At 36.8% G+C, this 19,013-nt stretch overlaps 1 protein-coding gene across 3 annotated transcripts in view; it reads right to left on the reverse strand.

The window, feature by feature from the left end:
- Positions 1–19,013, reverse strand: part of LOC115887692 (ALK tyrosine kinase receptor) — an 86,847-nt gene that overhangs the window by 21,056 nt on the left and 46,778 nt on the right. For all 3 annotated transcript variants that reach the window (XM_030907157.1, XM_030907155.1, XM_030907156.1), the window contains exons 7-11: positions 8,644–8,927; positions 5,322–5,491; positions 3,203–3,396; positions 1,457–1,616; positions 1,007–1,154 (exon numbers count right to left, since the gene is read on the reverse strand). In XM_030907157.1, the coding sequence (XP_030763017.1) occupies positions 1,007–1,154; positions 1,457–1,616; positions 3,203–3,396; positions 5,322–5,491; positions 8,644–8,927 (956 nt within the window). The remainder of the gene's footprint in view (positions 1–1,006; positions 1,155–1,456; positions 1,617–3,202; positions 3,397–5,321; positions 5,492–8,643; positions 8,928–19,013) is intronic.

Consider the following 19,013-nt stretch of genomic DNA (forward strand, 5'->3'; position numbering starts at 1 on the left):
TATTATCGACTACCTACTATTCAGAATCTAGTTAGGTAGATTGAATATTTCAGAAGAGTAAATTGTGGATTGTATGGAAGAGGAGAATTAATCAATCACCGCGACCATATAGATCTCTTGAGTTATCTAAGCTCATACCCACACTCATCATACAGTCCCAGAGCAGCTTTGACAAAAGCCAGTATCTGAGACGGTTTTACAGAGGTTAGTTCTCCATCTCAGATATCAGTTTATGGCACGCATGGTTTTGTCTTCTTCGCGCACTCACTGCTGAGGTGTTCTGACATTTCCCCATTCTCCCCACAGAATCTGCATTCGCCGTTGTTTCTTAGCTGCAATCTACGAGTACTGAGGTGTTCATTGAAGAAACAGTGAAAAGAAAACAGGAAATAGTGTCCTGTTAAAAACCCCATGACAATCCGAAGATTGCTCATACTTAAATCAAGGTTCTTTGATTTTTCTGGTTTGCAAATCTGAGAAATTTCTTTAAGTGTCTTGTATCGTTGGAGGATAGCAATTCCAGGTTATGGATGGAGTCTTCCAGGTTGAGTTGGTTTCCACTTGGGAAGCAGAATGGTTTTGGTCCAGCTAGTGAAGTGTTCTTATTACCTTCTATTCCTTGATGGACTGGTACCTAGTGTAGTAGAACTTTATTTTCTTGCTTAATTTGTTAAGCTTCTCTAGGCATTCTTTCACCAACTTCGAATTGATGGTTACTGAGCTGATCTCTCTTAAGGCTACTTCAGTATCGCATAAGATGGCTATTTCTTGTTTCCGATAGTTAGATAGATCCGAGAGATTTCTGCCTAATGGTGCACTGCCTCTGTGGTGCACTGTAGTGCTCATTTTTGGAGGAGTAACTAAACTAATATTCGACAAACTCCTCTGCTGCTACGTGGTAAAATCATAATTAATGAGACATCAGTGAACACCGTGTAAGTTTTTAAATAGTAAGTATTGTAGTAGATTTTGAGATTACATTTTTTTATATATATAAAAGACATACCTTTATACAAGCGCTGGTTCCTTCCTGTCCTACCAGCATAAATATCTCCTGGCCCCTCTTCAACTCCAGTACTGTTCGTACCAGTGCACCTCTTGATGAACCCATACCCATACTACCTTTACCACCACCAGCACCAGCCAGGATAAAGCTAAAACATTTAAGATTAGAATATGTCGATCATATGCTAAAGTATTATGATAATATTTTTTGTAGTCAATTAGAATATCACTACATTAAGATGATATGAAAAAAACACCAACAATGAACTCTTGAGAAGAAACCTAAACAATACTAACTGATTGTATATTATATTGAATTTTTCATTTAAGTGATCACGTTATGAAATAATTTCTAGTTTTAAGTATTGGTTACAGTGTGTTGATTTATATTAGTAAATATTGTAAAACTTTTCTATATTTACTTATTTTTCTGAGATATCGAAGTACTTACGTATAGTAACCCTCCCTGGGTACAATCCATTTTTGCACCCCACTAACGCCAGCATCGTGTAGTACCGTGACATTTGTGATGGAACTGGCGTAAGTTCTGCTACAGTTGGAATGGCTTGGGCCGTACCTACCCTTCGCATTACACGTTGTAATTTTGTAATCTAAAAAATAAAAATGCCTCATAATATAATAATAAAATATTAATCCAAATCAATGCTTTTTGTTGTTGGTTGATGGTCGCTTGAGCGAGTCTACGTTAGAGTTGAAAAATATTAAAAGTATACTGGGTGTTTCTCAAGGTTTTTAACACGGCCATGGCATTCTATATTGAAATTTAAAATACACTTTTTTAAACGAGAATGTCAAAAGTTAACATATGTATATGATATGTCATTCTATTCAGGGTGTTATTTTTATATTAATTCTTATACTAATTCTGATTGAATAAAGTAAAAAAATACCGAGGGTGCCATTTAAAAACCAAAAGCTGTAGTCAATCTCGGTGAAACAGGAAGTGACCAATTTAATTTTTTAATTTAATTTTATTCAAAATGAGTTGTTTGGGTCATAAATGATCTAAATACAAAATATTTTCATGGTGTCTATCTGTCTGTCTGTCCGTCTGTCTGTAACACGATAACTCAAAAACCGCTAAACTGATTTTGACCAAATTTGGCACAAAAATACTGTGGCACCCGAGAATCTGACCATTAGTTTTTGGTGGGGGGTGGGGGTTGGTAAGGGGGTATGGGAGGGGGTTAAAAATTTTAAAAAATCGTAACTCCAAAATTACAGTAGCTAGCGAAACGCGGTTTTCAATTTAAGATTAGGAATAATATTTCCAACTTTGAATAAGAAGACTAAGGAAGGAGCATATCAAAAATCTTAGGTACACCGCGATGGGCCTCAAATATGGCCGACTTAAATTCCGGTTTATCAGTGTCGTTCTAATTTTATTTAAAAAATGTAAAACTATGATGTAGGGTAGACGTGGGGTAGACTCAATAATTTGTTGTTTTATTTTACGTTGTGAATAAATGTTGGTAGTTATTAAAATTGTTATAAAAATATATAATTCTAATAAAAATAGATAAGTTATAATAATTATTTATAACCATAAACATCCGATACGCTACTGAAGCAGGTAGACTGATAAATCCACAAAATTTCAAATCAAATTCAAATGTGTCAAATGAATCGTCAAACAGAACTGTCAAGGATCCCCACCCTAGAGAGCTTTTTCCGCCCACCATGCATGAATATATGGATAGCATTATGCTCCTTCCTTAGTCTTCTTATTCAAAGATTTCCAACAAAATTTGTAATAACATCAAAATCAGTCAAAGTCCCAGTTTTTGAGATAAAAAAAATTGGAAAAATTCCTTTACTTTGAAACTAAAAGGACTGCCTACCAACTTTTTATTAACAAATTATAGTATGGGCGGCTATACGTGCCTCCCGGCGCCATTTTTTTTCGATTATACAGTACTTATATTTATACCTACCAAATCTCGTTTATTTATTTGAAAAAATTAAAAAGTTATAGGGGTGAGCCACTTTTGAGAAACACCCGGTATATGATACAGTAAAATCCAGAAATCAGTGAATGTTAACAATTATAAGTAAAATTACGCATTCATTGGTTTACTGATACTACACCAGTAAAAGTTCCAACATTTTTGGCTGTTCTCGTAGTTCAGTTTTAAAACGTTAAATTAGTAAATATAAATTTTAATTTGCCTCTTACATGTTTTGTTCTTGAAATCGTCCACAGTCTCCTTGACTGGAGTTACATCTAATTTCGGATTCCAGTAATTGTAGCCCTGTAACTCCTCCTCAGGTATATTAATTCCGAAACATTCCGGACTTAGAGATATGTCGTCCACGGCCAAATCGCTCAGGTATCTGTAACCTTTCTTCGCCTCAAAATGCATAAAATATCTGCAATGTTTCAAGGAAAAGATATTATCAACATGTGGGCGGAAGTGTTGTGTATACATATCAGAAAGAGTTCCATATCTAGCTTATATTTATAGAATAAGGACAGACATGTACAATAAATACAGAGTGTCTCATTATTCCGTGGACATAGAACTACTAAGTATTTTTGGGATCAAAATAAGTTCATTGGTGACAATTTACCTCTATACAAAAGTGCTTCGTTTGTCCGTTAGATGGTATAAAACCATAAAAAATAACATTTTTAAGACATTTTAAGAACCGTTATTCCGATTTGAATGAGATTAGGGGTTTTGCTAAGCGCTTTAAGATTTAACTTTCACAAAATCAAAGAAAGCAGGGGAAGAGTGGAAATTACCCCTGTGTGTGTAAGACACAACTTAATGGGCAAGTTCGTGACAAAGCTGATTTGATTTTCCCTTATGTTTCAAGTGCAGTACGGTAGAGCCATCACTCGTTCTGCGGCCAACGCATAAAATACTTGTTTTCTCTAATTCGGTCAGCAAAGGCATATCGAAGACGGTGTGGAACCAAAAGCGACAGTGATGCCATATTAAAATGTGTAATATCTGTAATACGTTTGACGAAAATATTTTTGGATGAAAAATCCGCGTTTATGTATTGAAAATTTATTTGTGATAAACATAAATATCTCGTATAATCGAAAAAAGTCGTTTATTTTATTTTGCTTGAAAATGACGATCCACTCTGTCGACTGAAAGCAGAACTACGGTACAGTATTATTTATCCGCTGCGCTGTAAACGACTGTCAGCGCGCAGCGGCGCAGAGCTAAACTAAATCGCGAACACTCTGACTGCAACGCCAGTTATACATCGGACATCTTTTGTGCCACGACATTGTCCATAAAGTTGCGCATTTCCTTATTTCTTCAATCAACGGTATAAAAATTGATATTTGACAATAAGCTTCATAAATTTTAAATTAATTAAGGTTCGGCCTTATTTTTGATCGATGCTCTCTAACGGACAAATAAAGCACTTTTGTATAGAGGTAAATTGTGTGCAATTAACTTATTTTGATCCCAAAAAACGTAGTTGTTCTATGTTCACGGAATATTCGAACTCCCTGTATATTTTGCAGGTTTGCTTTACAAAAAAAAACCGATTTTTTTTAGTTTTTTCAGAAGGACCAAAAATGTAGTAAATACTCTAGAAGGACCATTTTATGAAGGAAGAAAATCAGCGGTCGGTGGATTTGGAAAATATTTCTACTAAAATTTATGGTAGGGGTGGAGATAGTTTACAAGTTACCCTATGATTTTGATCTTGATTTTTGTGAAAGTCAAATGTTAAAGCGCTTAGCAAAACATAAATAACCCAAATCTAATTTAAATCGGAATAAAGGTTCTTAAAATATCTTAAAAAAATGTGTTTATTTTTTTTTAAGTTTGATACCCTCTAACGGACAAACGAAGCACTTTTGTATAGATGTAAATTGTGTCTCCAAAAATACATAGTAGTTCTATGTAAAAGTAAAGTAAAGATTTCAGTTAACGTATCCTTTTGTTGCCAGGGCTAATCTGGACGGGTCCTACTTTGTTTACGCGGAATCCGAACCGCGGTCCTCGGCCATATCATGGTCAGTGACCTACCGATTTAGAAAGTGTCTAAATTAACTCTTACGAGATATCCGATCTCATCCGGCCTCGAACCGGCGTGAATGAACAGTGTGTATCAATAGATTTTACACTTTTCCCTTGGACAACAGCACGATACAGAGTTTCGAACCGGTCATCCGTCCATCCACCAGTATCGCCTTACGTCGTTTAACTTCTGTGTTCTAATGGGAACCGGTGTTTCAACGTAGCTAGGCCGTTGCCCTAGTAGTTCTATGCCCACGAAATATTGGGACACCTTGTATATGGCTTTAAGAAAATTTGTATTACCTGTGAGTGATGTTGGGAAGTATAAACACTTGTCTAATCCATTGGTCTCCATGATCCTCCATGTAACTCCAGTAAATTTTCGTAGTTTTGTTGTCAGTGGGCGTAATTTCATTAACTTGCAGAAGAATACCGCTTTTATGTTTGCCAGTTTTGTGCAAATAAAACCGTATCTACAAGGGAAAATGAGCATTTTTACTTAGGTTAAAAAACGATACACAGTCCTCATCATATATAACTTTTTTTATTTATTCATTTAGGTGAAATATGACTTGGGCGATAGTTTTTGAAAAAGTTTTTTCTTTTCTAATTTTGCTTAAATATACCCATTTTCAGTTATCTAGATGAAACAATTTTTTTCATCATTTTTAACCAATAGCAGCCGATTCTCGTGATAGGAACAAAAATAACTGATAGGAATCCGTTTGTCATTCAATTATTTATCTAGTACTCATATATTTAGTTCAATGTTTTAAATAAACTAATAGTAATAATAGTTTTCTATGAAGAGTTAAATATTATTGTAAAAATATTGGCTTGCGTGATGGAAACTATAAATAATTCTTCCATATATCGAGCTGACATCATTTCTATACATTTTTTATCTCCAATTATCCAATTTAAGTTTAAATTTTCTTTAAAAAGCAGGCCGGCTACAATAATAAGTTAGTTAAACAATTTTTTATAATACTTTCATTGTAGGGAGAAAAACTTGATAAGCGCGAATATCTTAATTTTAGGATTTTACAATATTATAGTAGGTCTAACTAGTCCCTACAAAATGTACAAACTCTGCAGGGCAATAAGTTGTTAAATCCTGTGATATATACCTAGTAAAAGTATAGAATACACGAAAAGAATCTGATAACGACTCGCCGTCCAGTGCTCTCCTGTAAAATTAGTAAAATGGCGCTTATCATGTTTTTCACCTTCAATTTGATTAGAGACCATATAGGGGCAATATCTAACCAAACAATTCTATAAGTAGGCTATGAAAAATACATTTTGACATTTAATATTATGCAAATAAGTTCCCACTATGTACAAATATGAATTTTATAATGCCATCTCCATAAAGGCTCATCACTTTTTGTCTAATTTTTACAACTAAATTTATTTTTCTTCAAAAGCTATTAACAGACTCAATAAATTTAACTGAATATATGATCGCTGTATGTACAACGAACTAGTAGACAGAAAAGACATTCTAATAGATAACACAAAACTGGAAATAGTAGAAAAATACATATATTTGGGACAACCAATACACAGCTCGGGATCTCTCCTACCGGAAATCAACAGAAGAATGAGTTAGCATGGAGTACTTATGAAAGAAACTCAGTCATATTCAAATCTAGAATGTCACACTATCTAAAAAAGAAAACATTTGAGCAATGTGTACTACCAGTCATGACCTATGCATGCGAAACCTGGACCCTTAAAACGCACATGATAAGGAAACTGCAGGTCGTACAACGCTCAATGGAACAAACTATGCTGGGAATAACCAAGAGAGACCGTAAAAGAATAGAGTGGATATGACAAAAGGTCCAGGTAATAGATGTCATCCCGAGAATCAAATCCCTCAAGTGGCAATGGGCAGGCACCTGGCAAGAGGGACGGACAACAGATGGACCACAGAAATTACAGCATGGTACCCACGAGGAATTACAAGACCTAGAGAAAGACCAAACTTGAGATGGGACCATGATATTAGGAAATTAGCAGGGATAACATTGTTGCCTATTGATGGCTATGCGGGTCTAACTATAAAGAGGGTATCTAAATACGTGTGTGTATGTAAATATCTAATATCATTGGACATGGTTGAATCAGCTGAAGATGATGATGATGATGATGATGATCGTTAGGTAAATATTTGATTAATAAACGAACTACCATCATATATTTTTGCTTCTACTACGAGAATCGCCTGCTTTTGGTCAAAAATTACACAATTTTATTAAGCATCTAGATGGTTGAAAATTGGTACACTTATGTAAAATTTAAAAAAATGTGTGTGCACTATGTGCGCATATTTGAAGTGATACTTCTTACTAACAGCTATTAAGTTGAAGGATTTGAAGGACATGTTTGAAAAAGTATATTTTGAAATGTTGAAAAAAGTAATAAATTAAAAATTAATAAAAAAATTGTATTAAAATATCATTATCCTTGATAAACACGGACTGCTCCATGACTGCTCACAAATACACGTCACTACATTTTTCTGAGCCGTGGGCTGTAGATGGCACAGATCGTTATCACTTTTCGTCTCGCTAGCTGGTATTGACAATAAAGGCATTTATTTATTTATTTTTATTTATTTATGTCACGGCTTTGAATTTTTACTCTCGGCGCGTGTAAAGAAGTTTCACTTTAAAAAGAAACAACTTTTTCAAACAAATTTTTTCGAAATTCTGCCAGCTAACCCATTATTTAGCCCTTTGCATAGATAAAAGAAACAAATTTAGATTGGAAAGTGCCCATAAGGACAATGTATTTGGCGCTATACTTACAACGGTTGCTCGCCAAAGCGTTTGATAATTTCGGAGCGGTTCGGCTTTTTCCGGAATTATATTGCCAAATATTTTTTATTTAAATTTATTATTTTCTTTTAATGTTTTTAATAAAATACAGTGTATTCCATATAAGAAACTTTATTTTTTGGAGATGTATGAAATACCTATGAATTCATTGGAAACCGACGTTATGCCACGATCCACGATGTTTTTTGCAGTTCACAGTTCACACAGCTTTAAGTTTTTAATGCCACTTTCCCACAATTATCAAGGATTTGGGTAAATAAAATTTAAATTAAACTCACAACATAGCAATAATTACTTTGAAAATGGACGCTTTAAACACTTTCCGGTATTTTTTCAATGAAGGCGGTTTAAATTTCGAAAGATTTTATACTTTTTGAAGATTCTGACTTTGACAAGAGAAAAATATTTCTGTTCTTGTTTGCGGTTGTTCTCAGCAACCGCTATAGCAGCGGCCTACAATGAATGCGCTCCAAAACAATTATAAGTTAAGTTTTGGCGGCAAGTCGAGCGTTCCAATCTAAACTTGTTTCCTTTATCTATGGCCATACATTTGTTACTTTAAATGTCAAATTTGACAGTTGCCCGGGGAAAACAGGCATCCCTTTCTTAAGTTACTTTTAATACAAATCAAAGCAGAAACTATCGCCGAGGTCAAATTTCACCTAAGTCGATAAATAAAAAACACTGATGACTTGATGGCACCGTATGAAACTCTGTAGGGACTTCTAATACAAGCCAAAAAAGGAACACTCTGTAAAATTTGATGCTATACTTACGGCACAAGTGTTGAAATACTTCGACGACGAATTCCCGTGCACATTGGGCGGTGGATTGAACACCACACTTTTCAACACTGCCTGACTAGCGAACTGTTCCTTTAACATGTCCACGTACAAGTAGTTCCCCGTGGAATTCATGTAGGTGTGGTCGAAATTGGGACCGGTGAAGTTCTTCGGCGTGGATCCGTTATGCCTGGTCCATTTCAGGATGTTAGTGTCGGCGTTGGTCCAGCCGCACCAATCCTCCTCGAAAGTACATCGGGATCCATAAGGCATTAAGTCTAGAGTAAAAAAGAAAAATGTTTCGCGTTTAATACAGTACAAGGTGTCCCACTAAGAATACAGATGATGGTTTATAATGGGTACATATCCTAAAAATATTTTGTTGTATACAGGGTGTCACAAAAGTTATGATAAAGTTTTTATTTTTTTTTAATTACACCTCCTTTGTACTGTACAGAGTGTCCCACTAAGAATAGCTCTCGGTTGTATATCAGAAAGTATTGGCCGTAGGGCCTGCGCAAAAAAATATTTATGACTAGCTTGATTTTCATGCATCAGTTATCCGACGATACGATGATACAATATTAATTTTATTAGTTGAATTTAAAGACTTCGATTGGTTAGAATTATTAGAATATTTAAATTTAAATTTAAATTTAAATATTAAAAAATGAATCTAATGCATAGGTATGGCATTCTGTTTATATTTTAACCATCGAAATTTTGATTAAAATCGAATTATTCAGGGTGGCGCGTCATATACTACGGGATTTTTGCAAAAAGAAGAGAAGTTTGTATTAAAGTGAAATTTTGTGAGCTTATGTAAGCCAATTTAAAGTATTTTCTAAAATTATATAGAGTTCTACAGGGTGTCCCCAAAAAAGTTACACCTCAAAGTTGTATTTTTTATACTGGAACACCCTATATATTAATTGATTTTCGGATTCTAGTAAAAAAATAAAGGCGAGTTTCATTAGAAAAGTATATGACTGAAAAATGAATACCTTAAAATTTTGATGTATTCTAAAGTTAAATATATTTTGTTCTAGTGGGCCGATTTTAATGATTTTTTAAGCAGTTTATAGCCAAATTATTTTACTTTTTAGTATCTCTTTGTAAATTAAAATTAAAACTCTCCATCTGCTAATTATACGAGGGAAAAGAGAATGTTGATATTTTGGTGAAAGTTTGAAACACCCTGTAGAATATGTTAAAACAGCAAGAAATTTAAAAGTAATTTTATCATCTAGATTCATCCTTTCTAGATAGTTTGTTTTTTGGTTCATCTCGTTAGCTTTATTTTTGTTGGAGATATTCGCTTTTGAAGAAGACGCTAACATTTTTTCGTAACTTACATTAAGATCATGCGTTTGCTATTGGTCCTACTCAACAGATCTAGTATGTTCTGGTCCCGAAGCAGGCCTTCTTGACATACGATTTCATTTGGTCTTCTTATAGTCATATATATAGTATACTCTATGGTATTAAGGTATTTTTGGAACCGGAATTTTACAGATAATTCACTGAACTAAACAAAGATATTTAAACTCGGGAGATACAACGATCTATTCATAAAACGCTCTAAAACTTCATCACACATTGGTTTGCGAAAATCAACGAGTGCGAAAGAGAATGGACAAAAAAGGGAATAGGGTATCGGCGATACGGCAACAATGTAGTAGTTTACAAAGATTAGTCTGTTGAGGTCGTTAATTTCCAGTGGCGTGCAGATTGACCGACAGTATTTTAAGAAAATAAAAAAAAATAAAACATCAATATTTGAGTGTGTTAATATGATAAGTAAAACCCGCCCCAAACACTTTATTTCGAAATAATAAGCAAAAACTGTTTTAGCAAATGTTTCAAGCGTTAATTTACAAAAAAACGTGTCCATTGAGGGGAATCATTGTTTTGTATCTTGTTTTTCGAGAAATAAAAATGAATATTTAATTTGTCAACAGAAAAAACAAAAATAATTCGGATAAGGCGGATTTTGTTGCAGTATGGTAAGATGCATATTACGGGTGTTGATACAATATGATCAAGAAAAAACGGCGTCAGCGATGGCTATAAAATGAAGAACGCTGTGCTTTGGGAAATGTTATCGATCATTTCCTAGCCAATTTTTTTCGATCATACGGTATTTGCATCCTAACTTGATTTACTTGAAGTCAGCAAAATTCTATTTTTCGGTACACCTCAGTTGTCGATAGAATAACTACAAAGGGGCGAACCGAAGTAGGTACCTAGATTAGATTTTATTCTTATAAGATAAGAAAGAACGTTCAATATATAAAGTAAAAAAATCAAGTTCAAAAATAAAAGTTCGTAATTGTATAAATTACTAGGTACCTAACGGTTTATAGAACTTATTCTTAAATTAAATTATTCTTAATTTATTGGTAACCATTTGGTATTATAAACCAATAAATAAAGGTAATATGTTCTTTATTATTTTAGGTACCGCCTCTGTATTTAGAAACAAGAATATAATAATATCCCAAGTAGCATTTGGACGTTATCTAACGTCGGGTATACGTCGCGTCCAATAAACCCGACGTCGGGTACCAACGTCGGTTCGACCGCCTGACGACCCTTATTTGCACCTAAATGGGGAATACAGATTCGGGTCGCTTCGACGTCGGTATCTGACCTAATAGGGAATGTAATTCTACCAATTACCAACGTCATATTACGTTGGATTTTAGTCACTTAAAATTCGTCGCTAAGCACTTACGTTACGTTTGGTTTCATATTCGCTACCAAGAATAGATAAAAACGTAACCAAACTACCTAATTACAAATGGATTCATAATCACTCTTGAATATAACTACAAGTGCCTACCTAATTTCATATTATAATAATTCTGAATCATTAATCCAGACATCAGTTTTGTCAACGGAAGTCAGTTTTTTTTATATATCTGATTAAAATACTCCGGAAAACAACGAGCGCCTTCAAAATTAGGTAGATTTATGAAATAAAAATATCTATAAAAAAGTAACTCGCAAAATATTTTTTTTATTTTCTAGCTGGTTTAATCATAAAACTGTACTGTGGTTCCCCCCAAACTCAACCTTATCAATATTATTCTACTAGAAATCGGAATGTGAATATAAATTTTAAAAACAAAAAACGATTTTAAAATGGCTGACAAACGGATACTTGTTAAGAATGGCGGATTCCTGTGTCCGACTTAATATGAACTACCAATATACCAATTCCAACCGGGTCTCCAATATTAGTCGTCTCACACGACCGAAGTCATCAAACCGGACGGCCGGCAATCGTATTATGACGTATATAATTCCAACGTACGCCACGTAACCTCACTTTGCGTATCAGTGATTTGTAGATTTGTGCAACTATATTTTAGTTTTTGTTTTCTCCTTAAAAAAAATGGGCAGCCACTTTTTTAAGATAGTATATATACAAAATTTAAAAGAATTGGAACCAGTACCTCCCATGTGGGAGGAGGATGGGGTCTGCTGGTTTCCTAAGCTAAAAAATGAAATTAACATGCACCAGTGTAATGCAGCATCTCTTCCGGATAAAAAGCATTCGTGGGCGGAGGCAAGACATTATTACTACTATTATTATTTTATTTATTAGCTTTCTGTAAAATGTAGATGAATGTCTAAATGCCTTTTTGGTGTTTTTTTAGGCATAATAAAAAAATTAAGTTTGTTTAAAAAAACTTTTTATTAGGTTATGTTCATGATGTTCAATAGGCCGCAAATGCTACTTAATTGGTTGTATTTACGGACGTAAACAGAGATACGTAAATTAGGTTATAAATATGAACATAAAATACAACAAAATATAATTGGACGTTACTTTAGGGATTATCAGTGGAACGTATCCTATTCGGACAACGGGTAGACGTCGGACTAGTTCAAGTATATGTACGTCGTGCAAGTCAACGTGGGAACGACGTTGGGAAGTTAATAAAAATGGTACGTTGTTATTTTGTACGTCGACAGATCGTTGGATTTACCGACTCGTATCCAACGACGTCGCTTTTAATAGGAAAGCGACGTCACCGGTCGTATCACCAGCACCCGACCTAAATTTGCACAAAGTCTGACGTCGCTTCAGGTCAGATTTAGTTCAAGTCAGATAGATGCTACTTGGGATACCTAACCCTACTTACCGATGAAAAGTTAAATGTAGATTTAAATATTCCACTCTCTTACACACAACACACGAATGTACCATATTTTCCAAATAATGTTTACACAAGTTCACAAAATATCACAAAAATGTTAAAAACCACAATTAAGCAGTAAAAATACACAAAACACCTACCGGCGGAATGGCAATATCGCACTAGCAGCTGCTTTGAATATTCATTCTGACTCGATTTCCGTTTTACTTTTCTATTGTTAATCTAAGGTTTTACTACGTCGTAAATTCCTAAGAGTGACGTTGCCAAACTGCTGGTTTTTTTTAAAGAAAGACTACTTTGATATTTTATTCCATTAAAAAATTAAAAATAATAAAGTAATTAAGTATTAAATAAAAAAGTTGACGTTAGCAAATTAATGTACTTGATATAAATATAGAAATATAACGAAATTATTTATTTCTTCATAATTGATTGTGGTGTTAGTCGAATATTAATTTTTACGAGTTTCACGATTCACGATTATAATCGATTCACGATTATAATCGTTTCACGATTTTGAAAGTCACGATTTTGAGAAACTTTAAGACTTCCTGATTCATTCAGTTCAGCTGACCCAATCCTCTCAGGAAATAATATTACTTTTTAGCGTTTCTTGCATATATACTTTTCTTTACATTGTAGAAAGAAATTCTATCTTTTCTGCTACAGAAGCAACCTCCTCGTGTACACATATTTTTAACTGAATGAACAGCGGTCGCCATTAAAACTGCAGCATTTTTAGGTTATTACATAATTTATCATACGAAATCCTTTTCCCCATACTTATTTACATTTACATCTTGTGCCGATAATGCTATGACTCAAAGAAAAAAACCTAGGCAGTGTATATAATATATATAAGTAAATCTGGCAAATGCATATAAGTAAATCTGGCAAACGTTTTTGGGGTAAGAGAGACGGGAAAATAAGGATAAAATAATGTCTGATAATGGAAAAACGTAAACAATTGTACCGGGGTGGATGGGGAAGTGGAAACCGGCCCGGGAAAAACAGCCCAAGTAGCATTTTCACGACTTACGACCACATGTTTACTAAACACAACGTTGGATTAGTTACAAAAAATAGTGTCAAGAAAAATGGCGCATCCGCCAGAAATTAAAAATGGCCACTGGCTGGCTCCGTATAACCGTAACGTATCCGCCAGAAATTAAAAAGACTCTTTTTTCAGGCGCCACCTTAGTCAAGCCGAGAAGTAAGGGAATCAGACAATAGAATTGTCTGGTATGGAGAAGTACGCTTTCCGAGAATCGGGAAATTGAGGAAGCAGTCAATAGAGAGGCAAGCTGGTTTTACCGTCAACTGAGATACAGTTTTAAAATTTGAATATACCGCGTGGAAATTAATTTGGTGAAGGAATCTTATAAATAGTTAGTCGGTTGTGTAAGTTATAAGTTAGTAATTGTGTATAAAGCGAGAAAATAAATTCGTTAGGCATTTTATCGAGTTTAAATTAGTGGACCCACGGAATCCGTAACAATTGGTGTCGGAAGTGCGATTCAAGAGGATTTTGAGAAGAAATTAAGTGGATTAGAAGATTTTGGTATTCCAAATTGGCGCATTTCTATATACAAGGGAGCAAGCGAAGAAAATGGAGGAAGTAAGCAAATTATTGGGCGATTTTATGGAGAATATGAGAAGAGAGAAAGAAGAGGAACAAGACCGTTCACAGAAATAATTTCTATGGAAAATCAAGAAAAAAAAAATGTTAGAAAGTTTAGAAGCGCGTCAAAAAGAAAACAAGAAGAACAGGGACCGGCAAGACAAAATTTTCGAAGATTTGAAAATTCAACGACAACAAGACAAACAAGAAGAACAGGACCGGCTTTAGAGAAAATTCTAAGATTTCAAAGTTCAACGAGAGCATGACAAACAAGAAGAACAGGACTGGTTTGAAAATATTGAAAATCAAGAAATTAGATAAGAACGGTTGCTGAGAAAAATTGTTGAAGATTTAGAAGTGCGTCGCCAGAAAGAAAGATTAGAAGATCAAAACCGACTTAAGAAGAACTTTGAAGAACTGGAAAAAAGGCAAGACATCCACCTTCAAGAAGCCGTAGAAGATCTTGAGGAACGCCTTCAGCAGAAAATGGAAAAATTAGAGATGGACCTAACCAAGACCAAGGTACAAGTAAAGACACCTGGCGTTCATGGAACTGCGAACCCCAAGGCCCCGACCTACGATGAACAAACCACCTGGATGATGTACCACCGCCAGTTCGAAGCAGCCGCCGCTGCCAACGGATGGACTGATCAGGAGAAAGCAGCGGCACTTTTCATCGCGCTGCGCGGCCCTGCCCTGGAACTGCTGTAAACTATTCCTGCAGCCCAACAGCAGGAATACCAAACTTTGGCCGCTGCACTGGACAGAAGATATGGCGACCAACATCGACGTCAACTTTACCAGGCACAGATTAAGACACGCCTGCAGAGGTCCAGAGAGAGTCTGCAGGAATTTGAAGCAGACTTACGACGGCTGGTACACCTAGCATACCCAGAAGCACAGGAAGGATTTAGGGAGGAACACGCTGCTCAGTGCTTTATCAGCGGACTGAGGGACAAAGAATTACAGAGGGCGCTGCAAATATCCCGATTTTCCACCAGCAGCGAAGCACTGGCCAGGGCGCTGGAAATCGAAACTGCTTTTAGCACCATCCCTAGACCGAAGATAAGATCAGAAACGGTCGAGGAACAGCCCGGAAGTTCTAACATACGTTTGGAGGAGAAGTTTAGTAAACTATGTGAATTACTAGTGAACAAGAGAGGCAACAACACCCAGACAGAGAGCTACGGAAGATCCCAGGACATAATTTGCTATAGATGTGGCAGGAAAGGCCACATCAAACGGGATTGCCGCGTTCAATGCGATCCCGTTCACTCTTCAGAGAACGTGGTAGGCAATCTTGGTGGAAAATCCAAAAATCAGTCAATATCGCTATAAGAGTATTGACTGGGGAGAACAGGGCCCCTAGGATTTTTTCCATTAGGAGTCTGGGAAGAACCGCCGACAGTTTAGTGATCGACGAGAAGGTCAATGGTAGAAGAATCCGAATGACAGTGACACTGGCGCTATGGTATCGTTGGTGCAGACTAACTCAGTGCAAGGATAGAAGATGATGCCTCTTAGAAAAAGATTGTATTTACGTACAGTTAAGGGGGAAATGGCCGTTGTACAGGGAGAGGCTATCGTCGAACTGAAGTTAGGAAATTTGAAGTTTAAGCATAGCGTCTTAGTGGCTGATATTGAAGATGACTTCATCTTGGGCATGTATGTGATTCGTCAACATGGCTTTTCGTTCGATCACCAGAGAAATATCTTAAATATTGCTAATAAAGAGTTCATGTTATCTCCAGACGAGGGACCAGGTAGAATGGATGTCAGATCAGCGGAAACTGTGGTGATACCTGGTAATACCGAGAAAATCGTATTCGGTAAAGCGGAGAAAATCGCTGGGTGATGTGTTGGACTGGTACAAAGTAGCGACAACAAACAAGATAGGTACTTAGTAGGAAAGACATTGATGAACACTGACAAGAATATACCGATCAAAATTGCGAATGTTTTCCCGAATTGTGTCAAGATCCAAAAATGTGACAAGATAGCCATCTGCGAACCTGTAAGAAGCGTCACCCGATGTGATGAAGTGTCGTCAACTGTTACACAAAAGGCATCCCAAAAAACACTTAGAATGTTTTCAGCATGGATCACAACACCTGAGGAGAAACAGAAGGCTAAACAGTTCCTGCTAAAGCATGGCAGTATCTTTGAGAAGAACAACTGTGGAAGAACGGATTTTGAGAAGCACCGGATTAATACAGGTCATGCCCAGCCGATTCGACAACGTCCTAGAAGGGTGCCCCTTCCAAACAACAAGAAATGGAGACAATGGTAGATAAGATGCTTGAAGATGGAGTTATTGAAGAATCATCGAGTCCATAGTCATCTCCTGTTGTTTTGGTGACGAAAAAAGATGGTAGTACACGATTATGCGTGGACTATCGGAAGCTAAGAAGGACAGCTACCCACTGCCACGCATAGACGACACGTTAACCACACTCTCAGGTTCGTGCTGGTTCTCCACACTCGACTTAAAGAGTGGATACTGGCAAGTGTTGGTCTGGAGGAGGACGATAAAGAAAAGACGGTTTTTTCTACAGGAAACGGACTATCCCAATTCAAGGTCATGCCGTTTGGTTTATGCAATGCTCCAGCCACTTTCGAACGTCCCATGGAGGTGGTGTTAAGAAGATTAACTTGGAAAACGTGCTTGGTTTACCTCGATGATGTATTGATTATGGGAAGAACTTTTGAGGAGCATTTGCGAAATCTAGAAGAAGTCTTCGGCCGCATAAGGAATGCTCACCTGTACTTGAACCCGAAGAAGTGTAGCTTATTCCAGCGACAAGTGGAATTATTGGGTCATGTAGTCTCGACAGACGGAATTTACACCGACCAGAAGAAAATCGCTGCAATCAGGGATTGGCCTAAACCTCGGCGACAAACAGAGTATGAAAGTTTTCGGTCATAACCTATTGAGAAGATTTGTCAATGGATTTGCCAATATAGCTGCACCTTACATAGACTTACAGATGATGAAGTCGGCTACGAACGGAACACCGATTCGCATACCTCGTTATTCAGCGCCTTTGCGTTCAAGTCCCATTCAGCCTACCCGTAAATAAGGAGGTATATTGGATACCGACGCCAGCAATATCGGCATAGGCGCAGTGCTATCACAAGTGCAAGATGACGAAGAACGAGTGATAGAATATTACAGTCGAGATCTATCCAAACCAGAAAGGAATTACTGCGTTACCGGAAGGAGCTGCTAGCAACTGTGAAGGCAGTTGATCATTTTCATAAATATCTATACGGCCAAGAATTTTTAATTAGGACAGATCATGCGGCTCCCAAGTGGCTTATGGAGATGAAACAACCTGAAGGTCAAAGCACGATGGCTCGAGAAGCTCCAACAGTATCACTTTACCATCCAACATCGCGCTGGAAAAATGCATGGTAACGCAGACGGTTTGTCCAGAAGACCCTGTCAAACCGATTGTAAGCACTGTAAAACGGAACAACGTGAAGGCACTGTCACGATAAGGAGTTTTAAACTTGAAGCTGATGAACAGTGGACGATGACACAATTGAGGAAAGATCAAATCGAAGATCCAGACATCGGAGCAATACTACGGCTCAAGGAAGGTAACGGCGAGAGATCACCGTGGCAGGATATTGAGGACAGAGGGCTCGTTTTAAAAGCTCTCTGGGCTCAGTGGAATTCACTGGTGATTGATAATGGATTGTTAAAGCGCGCTTGGGAAAGTGCGGATGGCAGGACACTAACAACTCAGTTACTAGTACCAAGGAAGAAAGTTACCCAGGTATTGAAGAAATTCACGGTAAAACTGGATTCATCTTGGAGTAAAGAAGACCTTGAGCAAGCTGAGAGATCGTTTTACTGGGTGGATTATTGCGAAGATGTCAAGAAATGATGTCGACAATGTAAAACTTGTGCATCCAGCCAAGGACCACTCGCTCCAGGGGAAAAAAATGAAAAATATAACGTTGGACCCTCAAGAATTGAAAGAATCGCTGATTACTGGTACTCCATTCCCTGAAACGCACATGGGCAACAAGTACGTTTTAGCGGCGATGGATTATTTCATTAAATGGCCAGAAGTTTTGCCATTCCAAACCAAGAAGAATCGACTGTAGCCGAAGCATTAGCTCAATAAATAAGTTCTCTCAGTGGATTTGGAATTCCCTTAGAGCCTCACACTGACCAAGGAAGGAACTCCGAGTCAAGATTCGTTCCAGAAGATGTGCGGATCTGCTTCAAGTATCGCCAAGATCTGTGACAACAGCCTTTACATCCAGTCTGATGGATGGTCGAGATTCAATACATTCACTGGAAGAACATCTCTCGAAATGGTGCGGATCAAAGAGAGATTGGGGATCAACACATTACCCGCTGTTCCCACGGCGCATAGAAGTGCAGTTCTCAACACCACCGGACTTTCACCAACGAAGATTTTATTTGGTCGAGAATCACGGTTGCCTTGTGACTTGGTGTTCTGATCACCAGACGACGGCACCACAAACGTAGAGGACTACGCGGACGAACTGAAGGAAAGGTTAATGGAAAGCAACACGTAACCGGAAGCAATACCGAT

This window comes from Sitophilus oryzae, unplaced genomic scaffold (genome assembly GCF_002938485.1).
Source record: "Sitophilus oryzae breed Bouriz unplaced genomic scaffold, Soryzae_2.0 scaffold_610_pilon_pilon, whole genome shotgun sequence".
NCBI lineage: Eukaryota > Metazoa > Arthropoda > Insecta > Coleoptera > Curculionidae > Sitophilus > Sitophilus oryzae.